General features: G+C 44.3%; 1 protein-coding gene across 1 annotated transcript; it reads left to right on the forward strand.

Moving 5' to 3' along the window:
• The first annotated feature begins 480 nt into the window (after positions 1 to 480).
• LOC139473233 (paramyosin-like) lies at positions 481 to 27,516 on the forward strand. Its single transcript, XM_071255762.1, has 17 exons — positions 481 to 573; positions 2,942 to 3,167; positions 3,799 to 3,946; positions 8,165 to 8,263; positions 8,615 to 8,790; positions 11,183 to 11,347; positions 12,692 to 12,773; positions 13,835 to 13,912; positions 15,899 to 16,032; positions 17,208 to 17,277; positions 18,262 to 18,355; positions 19,124 to 19,210; positions 19,451 to 19,528; positions 21,068 to 21,254; positions 21,965 to 22,098; positions 24,818 to 24,926; positions 26,637 to 27,516. Exons 2-17 carry the CDS (start codon positions 3,026 to 3,028, stop codon positions 26,894 to 26,896), a joined length of 2,043 nt encoding a protein of 680 aa, XP_071111863.1. The 5' UTR covers positions 481 to 573; positions 2,942 to 3,025; the 3' UTR covers positions 26,897 to 27,516.
• Positions 27,517 to 27,651: the final 135 nt, after the last annotated feature.

The raw sequence follows: 27,651 nt of genomic DNA on the forward strand, positions 1-27,651 counted from the left end.
CAACACACAAACACCCTAACCGCCACACAGCCCCAGAGCGCAACGCGGTCAGAACAATACCTTTTCCACTACCGTAATAAGTCTCTGAGCGCAAATTAACACACTTCACAGTTCACATTGCTACAGACGTGAAGTGTATGCATGTGTCTCATCTGAACATTTTCGAACTTATAAGTCTAGGCTGGGATCCGTCTCTGTATCTCATGAAATAGTAAGCGGGAATTTATGACGCGCTTATAAAACAGGGAACCAGTTCTACCGAATCCTTGCCACGGATATTGACGTTTTGTATTATGTCGCAAAGTATTGCTCCGTGGTATTTTTTCGAATATAGATACATTTTTCAGACCAGGCCACTTAGAACCTTTCTATCATTGAAATACAATACTTCTCAGAAGATTGAATGTAAATATAGTATTTCCATAAACAAAAATGTTCATTGAGAGGAAACCAGTCACTAAATTGTTTTGGTTAGTTTCCAAGATGGACGCCAAGGAACACAAGTTGAAATACGATTGAATGGATCTGTATTTACCGGGATGAATGTATTCGAAGTCAGTGTCATGTGGAAAGGTAGGTATCTGTTTATTATGTAATTGTCTTCTCTTGTGTTTTGGCTAACATCAGAGATGAACTGAAAACTCACGAAAAATATGATTGATAAAACTGTTCCGTTTTCGATCACCCAATATCGTCCTCTACCTCATCATGCTCATTATACATGAGTGTTCGTACCCTATATTTGGCATCTAAATGGCGGTGAGTACAGTGGATTTATTACCATTTGCGATTAATAACTTTTTGAAGTAGGTATTAGCACTTGTAGGCAGTGTAGGAAATGATTGCCAAATCCACTGGCAAGGAAAAATGAATTTGAAACTCATTTTTCCTTGCCAGTAAACTTTGGCAATTGATACCTTCAAAAAGACTTCCACCTGTATCCCCCCTTTAACTGCATTGGTGGAATATTTATATATTTTGATTTTCTCACCAAATTTGGTGAATATAATGTTTCACACAGTGTCCAATTGTTGCTGCTCACTCCTTTTAATAATATATTTTTTGAGGGGAGAATATGGGTGGAAGTCGTACTGGTTAGCAGGCAGGAAGCTGTTTTGAACACTGCTTGTAGGTGTGTTTACTGTACAATCTCATTAAAATCAGATCTTAGTTTTTGCTACCGCTAAACAAAGACCTGAGAACATCCCAATAGGGTTCACGTTAGAACGACCTTTCGTGAACTTTGACCAATCAATGAAATGACTGACAAGAAATCGACATTAGCCAATCAGAAGGCAGCTTTTTCGAGCTTTACGACAACCTGGCAACTACGCTTCGAAACATATTTTGACGTATTCTCGATTAAATTTTTTAAAACTGATAAAAAGAACATTCTGGAATGGCTTATAGATGGCCTATTTTGTATGGATATAATCATAAAACCTGTAACTGTCGTTCGGAATACCCCTTGTTAAATATATCGTGGTTGAATGGTTAGAAAACACATTCCGACTGTCATTTTCATGATCTGGTAAGCGACTCTCTGATTGGTCGGATGAAAGGTCGTTCTGACGTGACCCGTAATGGGATGTCCTCAGATCTTTGTTTAGCGATAGGGAGAACTAAGATCTGATTTTAATGAGATTGGTTTACTATATGCCCTCATTTGTAACTTATTTTTACAGGATGATCCGTAGAAATAAGGAAAGCATATAGAAAAACTGCTGTGAATGATAGACAGTTTACTTCATAATCATGTATTCATTATAAATTATGTTTGTTAATAGTACTTCTACATGAAATAGCAGAAGTACCCGTTCTAGGATGTGTGGCAGTGGCTGATAAGTGATGATTGGCTGATAAGTGATGATTGACTGATAAGTGATGATTGACTGACAAGTGATTATTGACTGATAAGTGATGATTGACTGATAGTGATTGATAAGTGTTGATTGACTGATAAGTGATGATTGGCTGATAAGTGATGATTGACTGATAAGTGATGATTGACTGATTATATATTCCTGTGTTCCTGTGGTGATGCCGGCTTAATAGGCAGCCAGTATGGTCTAGTGGATCAGGTGTCTTCCCAACGAGCGGAAGGTTGGAGGTTCAATCGTCATGAAAGACATTAAAAGATGGTACCTACTTGTTGTTACCCCTGCTCAGCATTACGGAGGTAACACAAGGACTGATCAGCTCCATCGGGATGCTGTGCTGAGTGGGGTATCCGTGTTAAAACTGCAAAATAGTATCTCGAGGTGCTAGCACTATAAAACTGGCATTACTCTGTGCTAATGAAACACAGCAACTAGGGCTGGGACGGGTAACTCGGGTACCAGGGTCGGGTTGGTACTGAGTAGGACCCGGGTACACACAGGACTACTCGGACCCGTGGTTAGCCACGTGATATATTGTTTAATCACAAAAATATCTAGAACACTATGGTAACACTACACGTCAATAATGTTCGCATTTCTTTCTGACTGTGCTCCCGTTCCTTCTGATTTTTCATTTGGTTGAATAAAGATACAACTTAAGTCAACTTCAGCGTATGAATGATCAGATTGTTTAATATATGTATCTAAATACGTTTTGCCAGGGCTATGCTAAAAATGTTCCCAATAAGGCATTTTGAGACGTCTGAGACCTACAGTGGGTACCCGGGTAGGGTCGGGTAATAGGGAGGGGGGTAACCGGGTAGTCAATTTGGACTCGTCCCAGCCCTAACAGAAACATCATATGTCATTGAGTGTTGATAAATTTGATATCAAAAGACATGAGGGTGATATTCTGTTTATCATCCAAAATCATTCATTTTCAGTGTGTAAATTGGTACGCAAAGAGTTTTCATATTTTTGACGTTGAACAATTTTTTCTGATACTGAAACATTTTCTAATATTTTTCTTAAAAATGAAAACGTGGCTGTTATTGTTTCAGGGTGTGGTTACGTGGAGGCAGTACCCAGCCATAGAGGCACATCAGTGTGATAGGTAATCAAGTTAAATCCTGAGGATAATTAAGATGTCACAGAATGGAATGCCGAAAGATTTCCACCACTACACCCCACAACATCCCCTTCCTGGACCCATACAGGAGATGCCCCGGGGGGAGACGGTGTGCCAGTACTGTGGGGTCAGCTATCTCATACACAATGAAATCAAAGGTAATCGGAGAAATTAACAGAGAGATGCCACTTTGAACATGTTGAACAATATGATCCTGGGTTCGCCCCGATTATGTTCCAAGGTTTGTCAGCACCATACCCGTGCTCTTGGGTTTCACCAAAGTGGGGAACGTTCCTCCCACATTATGTGGACACATGTGGTATTTTATAAACTGGGCCGCCTCCGTGGTCTTGTGGTAGAGCGTCTGCCCGGAGAGCAGAAGGTCCGGGGTTTGATCCCTGGCCGCGTCATACCAAAAGACGTTAAAAGATGGTACTTGTTGTTACCCTGTCTGGCGCTCGGCATAAAAGGGGCTAAAACAAGGACTGGTTGGCTCGCAGTCAGTATACTGTGTCTGAGTAAGGTATTCATGTTTAACTGCGGCATGGTATCTCAGTGAGCTAGTACTATAAATCGGCATCGGTCCAGACTAGTACAAGCAGCCAGGCAAACACACACACGTACATGCACGTCGCTATATAAGTGCAATAATCTCGGACGCGATGTTAAACCCAATTGCACCTCACCTCACCTTTTAAAAACTGGATTTCTGTTCAAAACAGCATTAAACCCAACTCACTCACTCACTCACTACTGAATGGTGTTAAATTGGTTCTTCCTCTGATCCAGCCCTGGAAGAAAAGTTGGCAGCTGCAGAGGAAGAGCTACAGCATCTCCGTGGGGGGCCAAAGCGGGAGGAGGAATTGACGAGTCAGCTGAATCAACAACGCGACATCATCACGCTGCTCAAGGCTGAGGCAGCTCATAAGGATGAATGGTACGTCTACTGCATACACAGGGTTTCTTTACATTTTATCTGGTCAGAAGGTCCATGTGACCTGATGTGGGGAATCATCATCTTCATTTTAGGAAGTTGAACCTTTCTAGATCTGCCTACTGCATGGAGGTGACAGGTTTTGTAGCCTTTTTCAGTCATCAAAATTGTTACTGTGTCTCTTTTTTTTCAAAGTATGAAAATATAGGCTACTTTTAGATATTCAGTGTGTTTTACGGAAGCCTTTTAGGGCCATTTCTTTTTTTCTTGAAATTTCAAGATAGTATCTTGAAATTTCATCTTAGTATCTATTAGTACGATTTTCGAAGCCTTCTGTCGCACTTGTGACATCACCAGGTCGACCACTGCTTCTCCTCAACAGGTTGTTGAGTATCTACTTGGAATCTTAAAGGTCCTACTTTTGCCACCTATCTCAACTCCGTCATTGCCACTACGATCGCTGAGCTGCAGTCCGGATCCCTCCTTCGATCCTCCAAGCTGGCTGACTAGTCGTCTTGATTCCCACTTGGGTTTTAACGTCATCCTCTGCCATCTGATCTCTGTCCTCTGCAGAGTATGAACCACTTGCTGAGAAGAACTGAACTTATCACCCTTAAAACGGTCTTTCTCCTGGCCCATGCCACTGCTGCTAGAGTGAGATCCATGCTCTTGATGTCCACAGGGTTTAGTTTGAGAGATTACAGAATGGGAAGGTCTTTCTTGGCCTTTGCTGGGACTTCATCGCTAAGACTCAGCTTCCAGGACAGCCAGATGCGTCTGCAAGAGACTCTTCCTCCCCATTTCACGGGCCACCAAGAAGTCTCCTGTACTACAGTCTCCTTTTGGCTTTGTACGACTATCCCCCAGACCTACACCTTTGCTGGATTGTCTCTGCCTTTGCCATCCAATTCACATGAGACTAGAGCCATTGCCTCTACCATGGAGAGGTGAGGTGAAATGGGTTTAACGTCGCGTCCAAGATTATTGCACTTATATAGCGACGTGCATGCACATGTGTGTGTGTGTGTGTGTGTGTGTGTGTGTGTGTGTGTGTGTGTGTGTGTGTGTGTGTGTGTGTGTGTGTGTGTGTGTGTGTGTGTGTGTGGCTGCTTGTACTAGTCCGGACTGATGTCGATTTATACTGCTAGCTCACTGAGATACCATGCCGCAGTTTCACATGAATACCCCACTCAGACACAGTATACTGACTCCGAGCCGACCAGTCCTTGTTTTAGCCCCTTAATGCTGAGCGCCAGACAGGGTAACAACAAGTACCATCTTTTAACGTCTTTTGGTATGATGCGGGCTGTTTGGGGAAGTCTGATACTGTCTTCACTTTCCACTATCTTGGTGACATCTCCATCACCGATGTTCAGGGTCTTCACCAGTTTGGCCCCTTGGTCCTGGCACAACAATTGACATCTCCGCACCAGCGACTGCTCTAAGGTGCTCCTTATCCTCTATATTCAGAATAAATATTTGAATTGTCACTCCTGTGGTTATTATCTTTATAATTCGGGTTCCCAGTGGAGGGTGAGCTACCTTGTCTGTAGAGACTCCGGTCTTCGATATCAAAGTCGCTGCAAGGTGCGGCTGTTTTGGCGTTGTCTCGATCCCTTCCCTCCTCACCTCTGCTTTAGGCACGTGATGTCTTGGTATTAGTTCGATGATCCTCTTGTAGATGTTGTCTATCGTTACTCTTCTCGTTTTTGCATGTCTCAATCCAATTGATTGGGTAGCAACCATCCTGATGCTGGGATGTGTTCGGGCAAAATGTTTTTAGAAGCTGGAAACTTTGTTCAAGCATGTTTCCACATAAGGATCGAAAGAAGAAAGAACAAATGCATAGTGTGAGATAGGATAAATATATTTAAATATACAATTTTATATATAATATACAAGACTAAGTTTACATATAATATTTAATTAGATACACAGCAAGTGATCATAAAAGTTATCATGGTGTAACATTTGTACAAATTTTCAAACAATTATAGATCCAAAGCAAGTGATATATTGGGATTCAGGGAAAATGCAGATATAAAATACTAGTTTCAGGAACAGCTTAAAGACAAATACTTGCCCAAAGTTAACATAAGCTTGAGATAACTTGAACCCATCTCCCCGACAAACTATTCAATCAGACAAGCGTTGCGTCCCCATTGTTTAATATGTTGATTTTGGACTTGAACTATTTTATATAAGTAAACCTGTCATCACCTATATTTGAATAACAGTCTGGCAATACTTCCATTTAGACTTGTTAAGGTTTAGCCCTATGTCTATGCCTTCATCTAATGTGATGTTGTATTCTTTGTCCAAGCATCCATTAAATATGTCAACCAGATTTGCGCCAGTCCAAATAACAAGATTTATATTCCCCTCAGTCTAGCCATTTGTTAACTGTAGGGCACACCACATTATATATCAATAGCGAGTCATATTCTTTGTGAGCTGTGAAGATCCAGATAAGATTTTGGTGTTGTGATTATTTTACCCATGCATTTAAAAATCATTGGGTATCAGTAATTCTATCTGGGTATTCAAATTTCTGTTACGCACTAGTTTTTACACATGTGGGTATTTAAGTTAAATAATTAAAAACGCTATTCATCTAGTCCCTGCAAACTGGTTTCGTCTGGGTTCGAGAGCTTTATAGGACTCAAAATACCACGATACTTCCACAAGAAAGTGTGATGGCAAATGATCATGATGTAACTGTCATCGTGGAGATTGGCAAGGTTGACGGAATGCCTGTTTATAATTTCAAAATAAGTTGCTGATTTGCTAATCAAATACGCAGGGGTACTTCACAATATTTTGATGATAAGCACAAGTTTTATTTTGTACTGATCTGTAATGTACGTTGCGTATTTGATACACTTTGATTATATTTTACTGCGTATTTCTGCATTTCTGATGCGTATTTCACGCAGATATGCAGCTTATCTTGAGCTCTGGGCGACTATGCTTGTCATAAGAGGCGACTATCGGGATCGGGTGGTCAGGCTCGCTGACATGGTTGATGCATGTCATCGATCCCAATTGTGTGGATCGATGCTCATGATGTCAATCACTGGATTTTCTGGTCCAGACTCGATTATTTACAGACCGCCGTCATATAGCTGGAATATTGCTGAGTGCCTCGTTAAACAACAAACAAACAAACACTTTAGATGAATAGACAGAGAATGAAGATGTGAGACAGTCGGGGTTTGACTCACTAAACAAGGATGGCTCTCACCCACAGCCCAGAGGGTTGTACTGACTCTCTGTGGCACCCTCAGCTATATTTAAGATACTGTTCATTCTGTTCTTGTGAATACAATTGTAATTAGTTTCTTGTAACTTTGGCTCTTTGCAGACTAATTCCTCAGAAAATCCAGCACGTCAGTTAGAAGGTTTTTAGGTTTTAAATGTCAGAACCACACGGCCGTAGTAGCTGAATGACCTTCATTTACAGAAAATGTTTATTTGCCATGGGGCACTGTTGACAAATTAGGACTTTCACCGCACATTGTGATCCTGTCTTGCGGGTTCAGGTAGCATTGTGTCCGTGCAGAGTTGTGTCCCTTAGATGTGCCAGAAACCTATGATCATAAGTTCGAATCCCAAATTTGCCCTGATATGTATCTAGGTTTGTCCTGTATTCTTGTGGGTGTCACCTCCTACCACAACAAGCTGGCGGGGTAATGGGGTAGCCTATTGGTTAAAGCGTTCGCTCATCACACTGAAGGCCCGGGTTCAATTCCCCACATGGGTACAATGTGTTAAGCCCATTTCTGGTGTCACCCACCGTAATATTGCTGGAATATTGCTAACAGCAGCATAAAACCATGCTCACTCACTCACTCTCACACTCACTCACTCACACACTCACTCACTCGATCTAGGGTAGAATAGGTCTTCAGCAACCCATGCTTGCAGTAAAAGGCGACTATGCTTGTCGTAAAAGGCGACTAACGGGATCGGGTGGTCAGGCTCGCTGACTTGGTTGATGCATGTCATCGAATTTGCATGGATCGATGCTCATGATGTCAATCACTGGATTGTCTGGTCCAGACTCGATTATATACAGACTGCCGTCATATAGCTGGAATATTGCTGAGTGCCGTGCTAAACAACAAACCAACCAACCTCTCACTCACTCACTCACTCACTCACTCACTCACTCACCATGTGATATAATGGTGTTAATCACACTCAGTTTCTGTCTTGTAGCATCTCAGGTCTACAGAATGTGATTCAGTCGAGTGAGGAGAAGCTCAATGCCATCCAGCAGGGTCAGAATGACATTAGTCAGACTGCGGAGAAACTCAGGTATGTTGTGTCACTCTGTATGTACGCTACTATACGGGTAACGCTCCTTTTCAGGGCATTATCATCGATCATTTGCAGGCGCCTGAGGTCTTCCATTAACTGCCCGACGAAAGAGGGCAGTTGAAAAGACCTTGGGCTTCTGCAAATGATAATGCCCTGAAAAATAGCGTTAGTGTTATTATAGCTAAAATGGATAGATTTTTTTTTCAATTAAAATAAACAACAATATCGGTTTTGAAACATTTACTGCAATCAACACAAATTTCACTCACTCACTTTTACAAATAGAAACGTCATAGAACAAACCACATGACTTCACTATTGAATGTCACCTTTGATAATTATCCTCAGGAAGCATAACATAGATCTGTGTGATCAGCTGCGGAAAACATCCTCATCCCTAAAACAGCATCGAACAGAGATAACATCTCTCAAGGAACAGATGAACAAACAGAAGACTGACAGCAGCGAACTCATCAAGACAATATCCACGCAGATCCTGCAGGCATGGCAAGCCTATGCTAAAAGTAGGTCCCGCAAGCCAGGCGTCGGCCAGTCCTGTCATTGTCTATATAGCTGCCACATTTTGTTTCAAATATATTTGTTCTGAGGCCATTATAAGTTGATTATTGATTCCTCCCACTTCACGTCCAAGGGGTCTGGACCCCCCCTTTTGAAAACCTAATGTAGTATGTTGTAGATTTCTCCAACAACATGGGGGCACAGGTGGCCCAGTCATCTAAGGCGCCATGATTCGCTGTGCAGACTTGCGTCCCTTGGGCACGCCAGAAACCTATGATTGTGGGTTCGAATCCCGGTTCGCCCCGATTATGTTTCAAGTTTTGTCAGCACCATACCCATGCTTGTGGGTTTCACCGAAGTGGTAAACGTCTGAGACCTGCATGACTTCGGGCTTTCCTCCCACATTAAGCTGACACTCTGCGATATAACTGGAATACTGTTAAAAGTGGCGTTAAACCCAACTCACTCACTCCCCAACAACAACCACCACCCCACCCACTCCCACTGAGAGAGGGTTTTGATATTTTGGACCAGTCCTTTTTAACAATGCTGGACCAACACTTGCATTCATGCTTTCCAGGGGTAGTCCACCTCATGTCTTTGAAAAAATTGGCTGGAAATCTAAGACATCATTTAAATTTATTGTGGCCTAAGCAAGACAAGTGAACGAACAACTTTAGGCTAAAAAAAAATAATAGTCTTGGTTCTCAGGCACCGCCCGCATCATCATAAAGTGTGCCGCACATTTCGTTTTTATTTCCATTTTCAAAAAAATTAAAACATCCCAATACAATGGACGACTTTACTGAGCATCTCATGTTATGGTCATGGCAGGAACAGGAGCTTGTTTGGCCCTTTCCCAGATTGATGGAACAAGCAAAAAAAAAAAAGACACCGCCCACACTATATTTTCCAAAATCATTGCCTGAGAACTAATTCTTTTATTCTTTTAAGCGTTATATTGCCCAGGGATTGCATCACAGGTGTAGAGAGAGCCCTGTCCCTTTTAGTAGGTAAATAAACATGTGTCAAGAGAATGATCGCTACATCACAGACCCTTGAGATGGAGTAGTCACACTATTGGAACATACGCTACACAGATATGGACTTGTCAAGGATAGCCCAGTGCTCGTAATGTAGGTCATGCTTGTTATAGTTCTTCAGATGACAGATTCATTAGCTTGTTTGACATTGACATGAATTAGTGGGAAGTTGTTACCTTGTTGAATCTTGAAATACCGTAAATCTTGAAATTAACACGAGTGTGAATTAAATGCGAAAAATGCGAGTGGTCTTTGGTCGCATTATTTAACTTCACATTTATGTCTCCAAATGACTATCAACAATAAGACGGCCTCACTGCACAATAAGGATAGCGGAAATACCAACTTCTACGTAACCACAAACACTGTTTATTTAGCAGCAGTTGTAACAAGTATATAACAATGTCATTCAAAGAATAGGAATTACACAATAGGCATCCGGTGAGTTATCAATGCTGGGGTCAAGAGTTCTGCCCACTTGTGTCAAGCTTGTTGACACCTTCTCTGCATACCAATCAGTGAACTGTTGTTGGTTCAATTATTTTGTTACCTTTGAACTTCCTTAATGCCTGTCAACTGAGTAAACATATAAACTGTGTGTTGTTTTTTGGAATACACTGATTATTTTTTACGGAAGTGCCCTACTCAGCGCTAATAAGCGACACTATTTGCTGTTTCATTGGATTAAGGTAGGATATGTATGGATATGATATTCCACTTGGGATGGGGTAGGCGAGTCGCATTTTTGGCTAGGGGTCAGCAGTCGTATTAATTTGGAGACGCATTAATTCCAGATTTACAGTATATTTCCTCTTTCTGCTACCAGGTTTCTCCTTGTACTTGTAGTGTGCAAAAAACCTGGCTACACAAAATATTAAACAGGCTAGTAAAAGATAATCTAGCTAGCCAGGTTGTCTCATATTGTTGAAGATTATTTACAGTGTATTTACAGTTTATTAAAAATGTAAGTAAATTTTGGGAGCCAATTGTTACCGGGCACTATAACCAAGTGATTGAAGGGCGGAATAGCGAGGTAATACTATATATGTTATGAAAGTAACACTTGAGTTTATTCTTTTTGTTCGTACAGACAGCACCTCAGATATGAAGTGGGCGTGACCATAATGCAAATGTCCGATTGGCCAAACAATATTTCCGGATCTCTGATTTACACACTACCAGCATGTCATAGATATTAAACATCTGACTTCTGATTTGTATTCCACAGCTTCAACTTGCTCTGATGGCTTGTAGGTTCTTTGTTGTAGCTTGATATTTGTGGAATCTGTGAATATTTTGTTGACTTTAAATCCTAATGTGTTGAGCATGTATAGTGTTGAATGTGTGTGAGCAGGTGGGGAGGAGATGGAGTCTCGGCTGGGGGTCCTGCAGATGGAGAACAATATGCTCACCCAGTCCTCCAAGACACTGAAGACAGAGCTGGCCGAACACAAGGTCAAGGTCGACAGACTGAACACAGTCCAGGCTCAGTGTGACCAGCTGACAGATTCGGTGTCAAGTACGTAGTCCTCATGGAATCACTAGGACAGCTTGTCTGATTCATTATCAATCTGTCCGGGGTAGAACAGGTCTTCAGCAACCCATGCTTGCCTTAAAAGGCAACTATGCTTGTCGTAAGTCGTGACTAATGGGATCGGGGGGTCAGGCTGACTGATTTGGTTGATGCATGTCATTGTATCCCAACTGCGTGGATCGATGCTCATGATATGAATCACTGGATTGTCTGGTCCAGATCCGATTATTTACAGACCGCCGTCATATAGCTGGAATATTGCTAAGTGCCTCTTTAAATGACAAACAAACATTATTAATCTGTAGTATTCGTAACATCCCGCACGGGTGGCCCTGTCATCTAAGGCGCCGTAATTTGCTATGCAGAGTTGCGTCCCTTGGGTGCACCAGAAACCTGTGATCGTGGGTTCGAATCCCGGTTCACCCGGATTATGTTTCTAGGTTTGTCAGCACCAAACCCGTGCTCGTGGGTTTCACCGAAGTGGTAAACGTCTGAGACCTGCATCACTTCGGACTTTCCACCCACATTAAGCTGACACTCCGTGATATAACTGGAAAACTGTTAAAAGCGGCGCTGGGCCCAAGTCACTACTGTTTCTCCTTTTCTTGACTCGAATGTTTTTTTCACAGGGCAAAAAGCTGATGTACTCATCAGGGCCCCGTTCCACAAAGCCATATTAGCGCTGAGACGATCGTAACTCCCATACTTTAACATGGACTTACAATAATCGTAGCTGTATGATCGATTTGTGGAATGTGTCTCAGGTCTGTGCGGTTTGCCCCAATTATGTTTCTAGGTTTGTCAGCACCATACCCGTGCTTGTGGGTTTCACCGAAGTGGTAAACGTCTGAGACTTGCATCACTTGAGGCTTTCCTCCCACATTAAGCTGACACGCCGCGATATAACTGGAATACTGTTAAAAGCGGCGTTAAACCCAACTCACTCACTCACTCACTCACTCAGTCACGCACTCACTCACTCATTCACTCACGCACGCACGCACGCACGCACGCACTCACTCACTCACTCACTCACTCACACACTCACTCACTCACTCACACACTCACTCACTCACTCACACACTCACACACTCACACACTCAAACACTCACTCACTCACTCACACACTCACACACTCACTCACACACTCACACACTCACTCACTCACTCACACACTCACTCACTCACACACTCACACACTCACTCACTCACTCACTCACACACTCACGCACGCACGCACGCACGCACGCACGCACTCACTCACTCACTCACTCACACACTCACTCACTCACTCTGGCCTGTGTGTCATGTAGTCACTGTGTCCTGCAGAGTTGACCAGTGAGGTGTCCAGTCTGACGTCCACCAACAGGCAGCTCAGTATGGAGGCTCATCAGTTCCAGGAGCAGCTCAGGTGAGTCGCTCAGAACCCCAGAACTTACACTCAAATCAAGGCATGCATCACTTAGGCTAAAACAAAATAATAGTCTCGGTTCTCAGGCACAGGCCACATCATCATAAAGTTCACCCCACGTTTTGTTTTTATTTCCATTTTGATAAAAAATATTTAAAAATCCTTTAATATTCCAAGTCCAACAGTAGTCAAATACTGTATTCTAGAATTTTACTCATCAAGGAATACATTTATGTAAAGAGGCCCTTTCCCAGGTCGATTGTACACATTGCTTATTTGATTTTATACCAGTATGGATATTCGTTGAGAAACTGTTCTGTCCTGTCTGTCAATGTTTCAACATCTGCCTGTATAAGGGAGGTAACTCTGGCATTGTTGCGCAGTGGAACTAAATATTTTTGAGTGTGGTTTAACTTAAGTGAAAACTAATCTAAATTTGAATGACTTACCTTTTATTGGGTGGATCGATGCTCATGATAACAATCACAGGATTGTCTGGTCCAGACTTGATTATTTACAGACTGCCATCATATAGCTGGAATATTGCTGAGTGTGGTGTTAAAAAGCAAGCAAAAAAACAAACAAACAGCATAATACCATGAACTTATACAAGCTAATTTAACATGGTTATTTCACTTAATGATCTCAGTATTTGAGTCATGCATGTCATCGATCCCAATTGAGTGGTTCGATGCTCATGATGTCAATCACTGGATTGTCTGATCCAGACTCGATTATTTACAGACCGCTGTCATATAGCTGTTATATTGCTGAGTGCGGCGTTAAACAACAAACAAAAAAACAAACAAACAACATATACCATGAACTTATACAAGCCAATTGAACATGGTGAAATGACTTAATGATCTCACTATTTGAGTCATGCATGACATCGATCCCAATTGAGTGGGTCGTTGCTCATGATGTCAATCACTGGATTGTCTGATCCAGACTCGATTATTTACAGACCGCCGTCATATAGCTGGAATATTGCTGAGTGCGGCGTTAAAACAACAAACAAGACAAGAAACAGTATTTGAGTCTGTGTTGCCATGTTCCAGACTGAAGACGAAGGAGTCAGAAGACCATCTGACTCAGAGTCGGAGGCGCGACCAGCATCTGGAGACAGCTCTCAGTCAGTGAGTCCAACACGCCAAGCATGGCACCGGTCACCCATATCACTTATTTATACAGTGTTTCCCATGAGACAGCTGTCACACGTCACACGTCTATCACATATCTAGTATTTTAATGAATCATTCAGAAAGATTGACTCATTCCGTCCAGACACATATTTTTCAGATTGTCACATAACTGTCACATGTTTTAGACTTTCTGTCACATATGCATGTTTATTTTGTACTTTCACTATTGAGATTTACTTATCTGTCAGACATATGTCATGATTTCCCATCTGTCACACACTGAGTTCTGCCTGTCACATGTCTGTCTCACACACACACACAGTTTAAGTTTTCGGTCCTACTCACAGATGTTTCAAATCCAAAACCCATGTGTATCATATCTTTATCCCCCTTGTTTCATGACCCAGCCTTCATGTATCACAGGGGGGGTCGGGTAGCCTAGTGGTTAAATCGTTTGCCCGTCACGGGTAAGACCTGGGTTCGATCTCCAACAGGGGTTCAATGTGTGAAGCCCATTTCTGGTGTCCCACGTCATGATACTGCTGGAATATTGCTAAAAGCGGCGTAAAACCGTACTCATCACATCTTGTTCTCCCATGTTTCACATCGTGTTCCCCATGATTCACATGGATCTTGTTTCACATCCAGCCCCCATGTTTCACTACCCAGTCCCCCATGTTTCACTACCCAGTCCCCATGTTTCACTGCCCGGTCCCCCATGTTTCACTGCCCGGTCCCCCATGTTTCACTGCCCGGTCCCCCATGTTTCACTACCCAGTGCCCCATGTTTCACTACCCAGTACCCCATGTTTCACTACCCAGGCCCCCATGTTTCACTACCCAGTCCCCCATGTTTCACTGCCCGGTCCCCCATGTTTAACTGCCCAGTCCCCCATGTTTCACTACCCAGTGCCCCATGTTTCAGTACCCAGTACCCCATGTTTCACTACCCAGTCCCCCATGTTTCACTACCCAGTCCCCCATGTTTCACTACCCAGTCCCCCATGTTTCAGTACCCAGTCCCCCATGTTTCACTACCCAGTACCCCATGTTTCACTACCCAGTCCCTCATGTTTCACTACCCAGGCCCCCATGTTTCACTACCCAGTCCCCCATGTTTCACTACCCAGTCCCCCATGTTTCACTACCCAGTCCCCCATGTTTCACTACCCAGTCCCCCATGTTTCACTACCCAATCCCCCATGTTTCACTACCCAATCCGCCATGTTTCACTACCCAGTCCCCCATGTTTAACTACCCAGTCCCTCATGTTTCACTACCCAGTCCCCCATGTTTCACTACCCAGTCCCTCATGTTTCACTACCCAGTGTCCCATGTTTCACTACCCAGTCCCCCATGTTTCACTACCCAGTCCCTCATGTTTCACTACCCAGTCCCCCATGTTTCACTACCCAGTCCCTCATGTTTCACTACCCAGTCCCCCATGTTTCACTACCCAGTGCCTCATGTTTCACTACCCAGTGTCCCATGTTTCACTACCCAGTCTCCCATGTTTCACTACCCAGTCCCCCATGTTTCACTACCTAGTCCCTCATGTTTCACTACCCAGTCCCTCATGTTTCACTACCCAGTGTCCCATGTTTCACTACCCAGTCTCCCATGTTTCACTACCCAGTCCCCCATGTTTTACTACCCAGTCCCCCATGTTTCACTTCCTGGTCCCCCATGTTTCAATACCCAGTCTCCCATGTTTCACTACCCAGTCCCTCATGTTTCACTACCCAGTACCCCATGTGTCACTACCTAGTCCCCCATGTTTCACTACCCAGTCCCCCATGTTTCACTACCTAGTCCCCCATGTTTCACTACCCAGTCCCCCATGTTTCACTACCGAGTCCCCATGTTTCACTACCCAGTCCCCCATGTTTCACTACCTAGTCCCCCATGTTTCACTACCCAGTCCCCCATGTTTCACTACCTAGTCCCCCATGTTTCTTTACCCAGTCCCCCATGTTCCAGAGCGACCCAGGAGCTGCAGGAGAAGATCGCGGACCTGGCGGCCTGCAAGAAGAAGCTGAAGGACATGGAGAACAGATTTGTGGAGCATCATCGCAAGGAGGAAGAGTTCAACTCCCGGACCGCTGCAACCATCAGTATGTCCTGTTCATTGTGTGTCACTCTCCCCACACTGAAGATCCGGGCTAGAATACAACCCATGCTTGTTGTAAGAGGCGACTATGCTTGTCGTAAGAGTCAACTAACGCAATCGGTTGATCAGGCTCACTGACTGTGTTGATGCATGTCATCATATTCCAATTGCCTTGATGCTCACAAGATGTCGGTCATAATCCGATAATCAAAATCTATATTTTATTAAAATGGGCCTTATCTTGCGAAGTGCATCGAATCACTATGATTAAAAACATGAAAATATTTACAAAATATGTCAATGCCCAGTACGCATGCTATGCAAATCCTTCAGTCTACCGAAATCTGCACATTGAAATCCATGTTGTTAACGAAACTGATGTCTAATTTGTTTTGTTTATGTAATTTTGATTGGACTAGCTGCAATTTGACACCGGAATTCCAGCCGAGTTTGGCAAGAGTGGAAACTGGACTTTTGGAGTCAGTTAACTCCCTTGCCTCGGGAAGATGCATCAATTTATCTGTTTCCATGACTTGTCTGCACTGTATTCATTAAGAGATAAACATTATGTATTTTCAGATCTGCGGTAGTTGAGTATTTGATAGATGGAAGTTTTAGCGCCATTGTTTCCAAATGAAATAGCTAGTACCAAATACGTAACACGTAACAAGTCCAGTCCCCCACTTGCCACGTGTTCGACAATGAATATATACATAATATACATTGTAGGGCTGGGACGAGTCCAAATTTACTTTCCGGGTACACAACCCCCTATTACCTGAACCTACCTTGGTACTTGCTGTAGGTCTCAAGAGATAGTACTAACTGCCCGATTAGGAGATTAGGAGAAGTTTAACTGCAGCCCTGGCAAAATGTATTTAGATACACGTATAAAACGATCTGGTCATGCATATGCACTGATGTTTACTGCATGAAGTTTTATCTTTTTTTCAAACATGTAAACGTCCGAAGGAATGCGAACATTAGTGACTTGTTGTGTGGCCATAGATTTTTTTATACGTCTTGTCATTAAAAATTATGTGAATAACCACAGGTCCGGGTTGTCCTGTGGGTACCCAGGTCCTTCTTAGTACACATCCGACCTATGTTCCCTTTTTACCTGTCCGAGCCCTAATACACTGAGTCAAGAAATACATCTCATGTGTTTATCTGTGTCAGATGAGAGTAAGGAACTGAAGGAGGCATTGACTCGACTACGCGGGGATATGGAGGCGCTTAAAGATGAGAGGTCAGTAACATCACACACTAAACAGGCTCATTTGTTATGATATTGAAGTAAAAAATAGTCTTGTGACCTATTTTATTTATGAATGTATTTACAATTTTGAAAATGAGGTGCTGCTTTAAAACCTGTACACTCCGTTAAACAAGAAAACAGCGTTATCATTATCCCCCACCATGGGGCACATCAGAATTTTGTTTGTTCGTATAGTAGTGAATATAAACTATAGAGACCTATAAGGCTAAAAAAATACAAGTCTTGTGAGTTGGGTTTAATGCCACTTTTAACAGTATTACAGTTATATCGCGGCGTGTCAGCTTTATATGGGAGGAAAGCCTAAAGTGATGCCGGTATCAGAGGTTTACCACTTCGGTGAAACCTACAAGCAGGGGTATGGTGCTGACAAACCTAAAAACATAATCAGGCGAACCAAGATTCGAACCCACACTCATAGGTTTCTGGCGTGCCCAAGGGACACAACTCTGCACAGCGAATCGCGGCGCCTTAGATTACTAGTCCACCCATGCCCCTCAGTGTGTTGGAAGACCGAAACAGGTCTGATGGCCGGTGTGTACTGTGTACAGACAGCATCATGTTTAGTGGGATGTCACTTGCAGGATGTAGACTCACTGTGTGAAAGACTTTCAGCTGGTATAATCCCACAAACCCCACTACTGACATGTGTAACACATCAAGCTGAAAGGACAGTGGGGTAGCCCAGCGGTTAAAGCGTTCATTCGTCACGCCTAAGACCCGGGTTCGATTCCCCACATGGGTACAAAGTGTGAAGCCCATGTCTGGTGTCACCCGCCGTGGAATATTGATAAAAGCTGTGTAAATACATCATTTTTCATTCTCTATATGTACACAGCATATGAAACTGAACATGTTGAGGGCTGTTGCCTTACATTTGACACTGGCGTAAAATGCAACATTTTGTGGTAAGAAGCTGATGTTGTTGTTAATGTTGTTGTTGTTTTTGCTGTACAGGGAGTTGATGATCACAGCCCACCACAACCGTATTGAACAACTGAGGGAGAGCTTCAAGAACAAGCTGGCAGAAGCAGAACACTGGCCAGAGAGAGTGAGACTTTTCATCATTTTGCGAAATATGGGTGACACACTTGGGTGTAATTTTACTGAAGTGATCCTGGGTTATTAAAAGTTCAAATGCTGAATGATCAGAAAATAAGGCTTGTATCAACTATGCAGAGCAAAACAAGTTAGGGATTATGAATCTTTTTTTTGGATATATGTTTGCAGTGAAGACATGACACACAACACACTCTTTCATACTAATAGCCCTAAAAAGATTCCCGATGCTGAACATGTTTTGTTAAGTATGAAAAGTATATCCTCATCCATTCATTCCATTCGTAATGTCATGTATGGATATGGATTTATTGTGGTTGTGTGTTTTGACCCTTGTCGAGGGGTCAGTGTGCTTGTGTGTGTCTGAGATTTATCGTGGTTCTGTGTTCTGACCCTTGTGGGGTCAATGTGCTTGTGTGTGTTTGAGATTTGTCGTGGTTGTGTGTTCTGACCCTTGTCGTGGGGTCAATGTGCTTGTGTGTGTCTGAGATTTGTCGTGGTTGTGTGTTCTGACCCTTGTGGGGTCAATGTGCTTGTGTGTGTTTGAGATCTGTCGTGGTTGTGTGTTCTGACCCTTGTCGTGGTTGTGTGTTCTGACCCTTGTCGAGGGGTCAGTGTGCTTGTGTGTGTCTGAGATTTGTCGTGGTTGTTTGTTCTGACCATTGTGGGGTCAATGTGCTTGTGTGTGTTTGAGATTTGTCGTGGTTGTGTGTTCGGACCCTTGTCGTGGGTGTCTGATGCTTGCTGCGTGTGTTGACAGCTGGAAGAAGCCCTGAAGTCGGAGCGTGAGAAGCACCAGGTGGAGATGACCGTCTTCTCACAGAACCTCAAGGATGACTTCGTGTCGGTAAGACCACTACAGATGTAACTCAGTGTGACTGACTGATGAGTAAATACAGAGACATACCTCTCCCAGCATCCAGTGCCCCGTGGAGCTGCCACTGTCATAACTCGTGCTTCAAGCATAGACTTACAACTGTCTAAGCCCAAAGATTGTTTTGTGAAATAATCATGAACGTTAAAGTTAAACCCTGAATCATCTTACCTTCAGTTTGATTTTGGTTTTTAATATCTTATTTATTTTCAGGAACTTCAAGTAGAGAAAGACAAGTATGATAAGCTGGTGGAGAAATATCAATCTGAGCATCGAGGCAAGAACTCAGAGGTGAGCTGATGCGCCATACAGACAGGCATTGGGTTTGATTGTTAAGTAAATAATAGACTGATGAAGTGAGTGAGTGAGTATTCTTTAACTCCGCTTTTAGCAATATTTCAGCAACATCAGGGCGGGGGACACCAGAAATGGGCTTCACACATTGTACCCATATCGGGAATCAAACCTGGGTCTTCAGTGTGATGGGCGAATGCTTTAACCACTAGGCAACCCTGACCGCCCCCTAGAGAATGATGGAAGATTGATGGTGTAAGTCGTTAGGGCCCCAGGTTTGAACACTCACAGCGCCTGGTGTCTTGTCTCCAGAGCAAGTACGAGAAACCTGTATGATATTGACTCTGATTGCAGTCTGCAACTTTAGCCTCTAGTTCGGAGCCCAAGTCTAGTAAAATTCTGTTCCATCTAATCAGCTCAGCTAATCACACTCCACATTATGACACTGAAACCTACTGACAATGATGCCAAGAGTCAAGTTGGTTGATTAAACAGTTTTTGCCACAGACTGAGAGAGTTGTTCTAACCTTGATGGAACTTTGTCCCTCGCTATCTACCAGATTGTATTTGGCTACGTTCTATTGAAATCGGAAATTCATGAATGGTCTGTCAGGTTGGTGCAGTGTTGATGAATGGTCCGTGATTTTTATGCAATGTTGATGATTGGTCTGTGAGGTTCATGCAGTATTGATGAATGGTCTATGAGGTTGATGGAGTGTTGATGAATGGTCTGTGAGGTTTATGCAATGTTGATGAATGGTCTGTGAGGTTTATGCAATGTTGATGAATGGTCTGTGAGGTTGATGGAGTGTTGATGAATGGTCTGTAAGGTTTATGCAGTGTTAATGAATGGTCTGTGAGGTTGGTGCAATGTTGATGAATGATCTGTCAGGTTGTTGCAATGTTGATGAATGGTGTGTGAGGTTGGTGCAATGTGATAAATGGTCTGAGTTTGGTGCAATGTGATAAATGGTCTGTGACGTTGATGCAGTGTTGATGAATGGTGTGTGAGGTTGGTGCAATGTGATAAATGGTCTGTGACGTTGATGAATGGTCTGTGAGGTTGGTGCAATGTAATAAATGGTCTGTGAGGTTGATGAATGGTCTGTGAGGTTGGTGCAATGTGATAAATGGTCTGTGACGTTGATGCAGTGTTGATGAATGGTGTGTGAGGTTGGTGCAATGTGATAAATGGTCTGTGAGGTTGATGAATGGTCTGTGAGGTTGGTGCAATGTGATAAATGGTCTGTGACGTTGATGCAGTGTTGATGAATGGTGTGTGAGGTTGGTGCAATGTGATAAATGGTCTGTGAGGTTGCTGAATGGTCTGTGAGGTTGCTGAATGGTCTGTGAGGTTGGTACAATGTTGGTGAATGGTCTGTGAGGTTGATGAATGGTCTGTGAGGTTGATGAATGGTCTGTGAGGTTGGTACAATGTTGGTGAATGGTCTGTGAGGTTGATGAATGGTCTGTGAGGTTGATGAATGGTCTGTGAGGTTGGTGCAATGTGATAAATGGTGATGAATCGTCTGCCAGGTTGAGCAGCGTCTGGTGGAGCAGCAGAACCAGCATGAGCGAGACATGACCAACATGAGGATCAAGATGGACTCGGAGCTGAAAGTTCTCCGGGAGGAACTGGCCCGTGCCGTGGAGACGGAGCAGGATCTGAGGAAGGAGGTGGCCAGTCTCAAGGCCATCATAGCAAACCTTGAGAACAGACTCGGTGAGGGACATAGGATTTCAGCAATATTACAGCTATGTCGTGATTGGATACACCAAATATTGCCTTGACACATATGGTATTTGAACCAGCTTCAGGTCTAACAGACAGACATTCTAATCACTTTGCTGCCTATCAGACCTAATCACAGGAACTGAAGTTCAGACAAAAACAATGATATTGTATGCCTTTTTTTAACAAACATCTGTGCAGGCAACTATTATCAACAACATCTTACTTATGTTTTAATCAGAACTTTACGTTCCTGTGATCTAATCCAGATATGGATGCGAAAATGCATTATTAGTTCTTTTTCTTTTGCAAATGACCCCCTTAGGGATTCCAGGCTATGACTAAATGTGTCAGGTTTTGATGCTCGGTGACTTGGTTAATTACAAGGATCTATGCTCATGATGTCAATCACTGGATTTCTTGTCCAGACTACATTATTTACTGACACAAAGATTGCAGCCAAATTTCGTTCATGGAAAAGCAGCTTAATATTAGGTCTCATGTTATATTATGTTCAGTGTTAACTCTTGTCACTGTATGGCTGTAACATTGTTGATACGATTTTGAATTTTAAGTCGCACAGTTGATTGTTTAAACTTTATGAAAGAAGTGACAGAAATTACCACAAGATTTTGAAGGCCAAGCGTTATCTGTTCATGTAACTGAACATTGACTGATGGAGGTTGTGGATGTTGTGCCAGGCTTGCTGAGTGAGGGCAGTGTGGAGGAGATGCAGACGCTGAAGGAGACGCTGTCACAGATGCGTCTGGACCTGGACCAACAGAAGGACCAAGTCCGGGGCACAGAAGCCAGACTGGCCGAGGCCATGGAGGAGGTAGAACACTCGGGGTGGGGTGTGAGGGAGGAGGTAGAACACTCAGGGTGGGGTGTGAGGGAGGAGGTAGAACACTCAGGGTGGGGTGTGAGGGAGGAGGTAGAACACTCAGGGTGGGGTGTGAGGGAGGAGGTAGAACACTCGGGGTGGGGTGTGAGGGAGGAGGTAGAACACTCAGGGTGGGGTGTGAGGGAGGAGGTAGAACACTCAGGGTGGGGTGTGAGGGAGGAGGTAGAACACTCAGGGTGGGGTGTGAGGGAGGAGGTAGAACACTCGGGGTGGGGTGTGAGGGAGGAGGTAGAACACTCCGGGTGGGGTGTGAGGGAGGAGGTAGAACACTCGGGGTGGGGTGTGAGGGAGGAGGTAGAACACTCGGGGGTGGGGTGTGAGGGAGGAGGTAGAACACTCTGGGGGATGGGGTGTGAGGGAGGAGGTAGAACACTCTGGGGGTGGGGGGGGGTGTGAGGGATGAGGTAGAACACTCAGGTTGGGGTGTGAGGGATGAGGTAGAGCACTCGGGGTGGGGTGTGAGGGAGGAGGTAGAACACTCTGGGGGATGGGGTGTGAGGGAGGAGGTAGAACACTCTGGGGGATGGGGTGTGAGGGAGGAGGTAGAACACTCGGGGTGGGGTGTGAGGGAGGAGGTAGAACACTCGGGTTGGGGTGTGAGGGAGGAGGTAGAACACTCCGGGTGGGGTGTGAGGGAGGAGGTAGAACACTCGGGTTGGGGTGTGAGGGAGGAGGTAGAACACTCGGGTTGGGGTGTGAGGGAGGAGGTAGAACACTCCGGGTGGGGTGTGAGGGAGGAGGTAGAACACTCGGGTTGGGGTGTGAGGGAGGAGGTAGAACACTCGGGGTGGGGTGTGAGGGAGGAGGTAGAACACTCGGGTTGGGGTGTGAGGGAGGAGGTAGAACACTCCGGGTGGGGTGTGAGGGAGGAGGTAGAACACTCCGGGTGGGGTGTGAGGGAGGAGGTAGAACACTCGGGTTGGGGTGTGAGGGAGGAGGTAGAACACTCCGGGTGGGGTGTGAGGGAGGAGGTAGAACACTCGGGTTGGGGTGTGAGGGAGGAGGTAGAACACTCCGGGTGGGGTGTGAGTGGAAGGGGTGTGGGTGATCGGAGGGAGGTGGTAGAACACTAGGTGTGTGAGTGGTGTGGGATGGAAGGGAGAGGGTAGAACACTAGGGATGGGATATGAGTGTCGGGGGGTGGGGGACTGAACAGAGGAGGTAGCACACTAGGGTCGGGTGTGAGTGGGGCATGGAAGGAGGAGGTAGAACACTAGGGGTGTGAGTGTTGGTGGATGACTGTGACCTACAGTAGACTCTGACATACAGCAGTCTCTGTGACCTACAGTAGACCCTGTGACCTACAGCAGTCTCTGTGACCTACGTAGTCTCTGTGACCTACGTAGTCTCTGTGACCTACAGCAGTCTCTGTGACCTACAGCAGTCCCTGTGACCTACAGCAGTCTCTGTGACCTACAGCAGTCCCTGTGACCTACAGCAGTCTCTGTGACCTACAGCAGTCCCTGTGACCTACAGCTGTCTCTGTGACCTACAGCAGTCTCTGTGACCTACGTAGTCTCTGTGACCTACAGCAGTCTCTGTGACCTACAGCTGTCTCTGTGACCTACAGCAGTCTCTGTGACCTACAGTAGCCACTGTGACCTACAGCAGTCTCTGTGACCTACAGCAGTCTCTGTGACCTACAGCAGTCTCTGTGACCTACAGTAGCCACTGTGGCCTACAGCAGTCTCTGTGACCTACATAGTCTCTGTGACCTACATAGTCTCTGTGACCTACCACAGTCTCTGTGACCTACAGCAGTCTCTGTGACCCTACATAGTCTCTGTGACCTACCGCAGTCTCTGTGACCTACAGCAGTCTCTGTGACCTACAGCAGTCTCTGTGACCTACATAGTCTCTGTGACCTTCCGCAGTCTCTGTGACCTACAGCAGTCTCTGTGACCTACATAGTCTCTGTGACCTACCGCAGTCTCTGTGACCTACAGCAGTGTCTGTGACCCTACATAGTCTCTGTGACCTACCGCAGTCTCTGTGACCTACAGCAGTCTCTGTGACCTACAGCAGTCTCTGTGACCTACATAGTCTCTGTGACCTACGGCAGTCTCTGTGACCTACAGCAGTCTCTGTGACCTACAGCAGTCCCTGTGACCTACATAGTCTCTGTGACCTACCGCAGTCTCTGTGACCTACAGCAGTCTCTGTGACCTACAGTAGCCACTGTGACCTACAGCAGTCTCTTTGACCTACAGCAGTCTGTGTGACCTACAGTAGCCACTGTGACCTACAGCAGTCTCTGTGACCTACAGCAGTCTCTGTGACCTACAGTAGTCTCTGTGACCTACATAGTCACTTTGACCTACAGTAGCCTCTGCGACCTACAGTAGCCACTGTGACCTACAGCAGTCTCTGTGACCTACAGCAGTCCCTGTGACCTACATAGTCTCTGTGACCTACCGCAGTCTCTGTGACCTACAGTAGTCACTGTGACCTACATAGTCTCTGTGACCTACCACAGTCTCTTTGACCTACCGCAGTCTCTGTGACCTACAGCAGTCTCTGTGACCTACAGCAGTCTCTGTGACCTACCGCAGTCTCTGTGACCTACAGTAGCCTCTGTGACCTACACCGGTCTCTGTGACCTCCATGATGTGTCTGTGACTAAACCTGTACCTTGTGTTGCCTGCTTCAGAACCTGTTCCTACAGGAGACAGTGAGGAAGGAGTGTGAGGAGAGGTTCGAGCTGACGGAGGCTCTCAGTGACGCCAAGCGCGAGCTGCTTGAACTGAAAAGGCCGGCAGGTAACATGAGGTCATAATTCTCTAAAACTCAAACAGTCTGTCATTGATGCATGAACAAGAAATTAGAATAAACATCCACATCATTTTGGTTCCTTATGTACATAGACCTATTGTTGGTATAGTCTATGGAAAATATTCACCTTTACTGATGTATATGCATAATTAATAAATGCACCTAATTTCATAAGACAGAACCAGTTTAAGATACATTTATGCCATAACATTTGTCATAATCATATACCACTCAACATTAGCCAAGGAGCACACATTGGATGAAAGATGACTATTTTGGTCCTTAACGAATGTTGAGTAGTATAGACCGAAAAGAAACACATTTTGGGGGGAACATTTGCCACTGGATAAGATCATCTTGTTCATTGCAGTTGTAGTCAGCTTACGTACATATCATTACTATAGGCCGCCCCCACATCCAAACCCCACCAATTTTTTTTAAAGCCCATAAACATACTTAACATGATTTTGAATGTTAACAAGAAAAACATTGCTACAGCCTTTCAAAGTATGGTACCCTATATCACGGTTTTGCCGTATATCACTTGGGGGTATGATGACGTTTTGGGTTGTCATCTGGCTAGTGATCCACTTATCTTCAAGTGTGATATACCACTGGAAGCCATATATAAGTACCTCTCCAATGAGGTATCAATAATTGAAATGGGGCAACCTATGGCAAATCTAACATCATATTTCCCGATAAAACCAAATTGTTCACGTGGAAACCTTAAAGCCGGTATATGTTCTAGGCACCTGATTCCTCTTTCCTCTATAATCTTCTAACACATGTTCCTGTACATCTCTTGAAGTACTTCTTAACATGTGATGTTACCAGGTGCAAATCATTTGCAAAATTTGGAACAGATTTACTCTTATAATATCAGAGTATGATGCCCAATATTGCTTTTTCGGCCTAGCTACATCGGAACAATGCTTTGATGTATGCTCAGGATTTGGCTTGTCATCTGATGTGTTATTCGCCGACCTCGATATGTTATGTATCATTGGAAACTATATATAAACACCTTAATTTGATGTAGGCTGATTATTGATCTACTAGTGGACAATCTTACAGAATACTTCTTGAAAAGTCAAGTAATGCTATAGAGGATGCTCCATGCCTATTCAGAATGCACAGATCTTGGGGAAAGGAAGTTCTGCTTTTTCATGTCATCGTGGTTTGCAAACGTAACTTTTAATTTCTTTTCCCCAGAGCCCATTACATAGATGCTTTAGGCCCGTGAAGATCCGGGTTAGAACAGGTCTTCAGCAACCCATGCTTGCCGTAAATGGCGACTATGCTTATCGTAAGAGGCTACTAACGGGATCTGGTGGTCAGGCTCGCTGACTTGGTTTATGCATGTCATTGGTCCCAATTGTGTGGATTGATGCTCATGATGTCAATCACTGGGTTGTCTGGTCCAGACTCGATTATTGACAGACCGCCATCATATAGGTGGAATATTGCTTAGTGTGGCGTTTAACAACAAACCAACCAACATAGATGCTTGAAAGTATTGACTTTGTGTAATGTAACAAACAGAATGTCTGTTTGAATATTGTGGAAAAGTAACTGTTTATCCTGAAAAGTGGCTGTTTGGGGCTGATCAGTTGATATACATCCAGAATTACTGTACATTTGCAGTAATTGTCGTTCTAGGGTTGCGATATCAGACAAACCTTTCTGTTCTCAAGGTGGATACCACTCATCAGCAGGATCGCAACGCAGTGGTTACCATGGCAGCATCCCTCGAAAGACTGGCAGTGTCATCAGTCTCTCATCCGTCCCCAGTCAGCCGGTGTCTGCCCGCACCAACACAACGCCACCTAGTGACCCACCAGCTGCAAACAACATTGGTTACCATGGCGAGTCTGCTAAGCCCCCCGGTAAGATACGGGGCGGGAGTGTTGCTGAGAACAGGAGGAGAATTGCTAATATTCTTGGGAAGAGATGATGCCAGCCAGAGAGGGAGGAAGACAGCACTGTGGTTGCGGAGGCAGGTTTATTTGAACTGCCATGGTCTGCCATGTGTTATGTAGGCTGGCATACTCCAGGAATGAATCTCCTAGCTCTTTGAGATGGATCCCATTTTCCAGTATTCTGAATTATCGGTTCAGATATTTTGCTCAATTTGAAGATCTGCAAAGTTGGTATCCATATTTGGGAGTGATGATATGACTGTGATAATGTCCCCTTGTTGAAATAACATTAATAGAAGTGGTTTGCAATTCAAATTTGTCTTGGAGACTTCGGATGTTCCTGCTTTAGAGAAGTCAGTGACATGGCATCATATATTTGCCCACAGAATTGTGGTGGTTCACAAGTTGGGACATCACAGATTTACCATTCAGACGGACAAAGAGAGAAAATGCAATGTTGCTTCAAACAGTATCTGTCATATATCTGTGTCTAAGCAGATAATGTTTGATGTAACGTTTCTCACTAACCCACACTCTGATTGTCATTCCACACTAAGCTGGACTTTGAGACCACACTGAACTTGACTTTGACTGAGTCCACACTAAGGCGGACTTTGTTTTAGTCCACACTGAACAGGACTTTGTCTCAGTCAACACTAAGGCGGACTTTGTTTTAGTCCACACTGAACTGGACTTTGTTTGAGTCCACACTGAACTGGACTTTGTTTGAGTCCACACTGAACTGGACTTTGTTTTAGTCCACACTGAACTGGACTTTGTCTGAGTCCAC

This window comes from Haliotis cracherodii, unplaced genomic scaffold, assembly GCF_022045235.1.
Source record: "Haliotis cracherodii isolate W230 unplaced genomic scaffold, xgHalCrac1.p SCAF_27, whole genome shotgun sequence".
NCBI classification, from domain to species: Eukaryota; Metazoa; Mollusca; class Gastropoda; order Lepetellida; family Haliotidae; genus Haliotis; species Haliotis cracherodii.

Bases quoted from the DNA above. Each gene is read 5' to 3' on its own strand.
- LOC139473233 (XM_071255762.1), top strand. From the start codon at position 3,026: ATGTCACAGAATGGAATGCCGAAAGATTTCCACCACTACACCCCACAA. The intron at 3,947-8,164 runs GTACGTCTACTG...TCTGTCTTGTAG, and splicing joins GCAGCTCATAAGGATGAATG to CATCTCAGGTCTACAGAATG. The intron at 8,264-8,614 runs GTATGTTGTGTC...AATTATCCTCAG, and splicing joins CAGACTGCGGAGAAACTCAG to GAAGCATAACATAGATCTGT.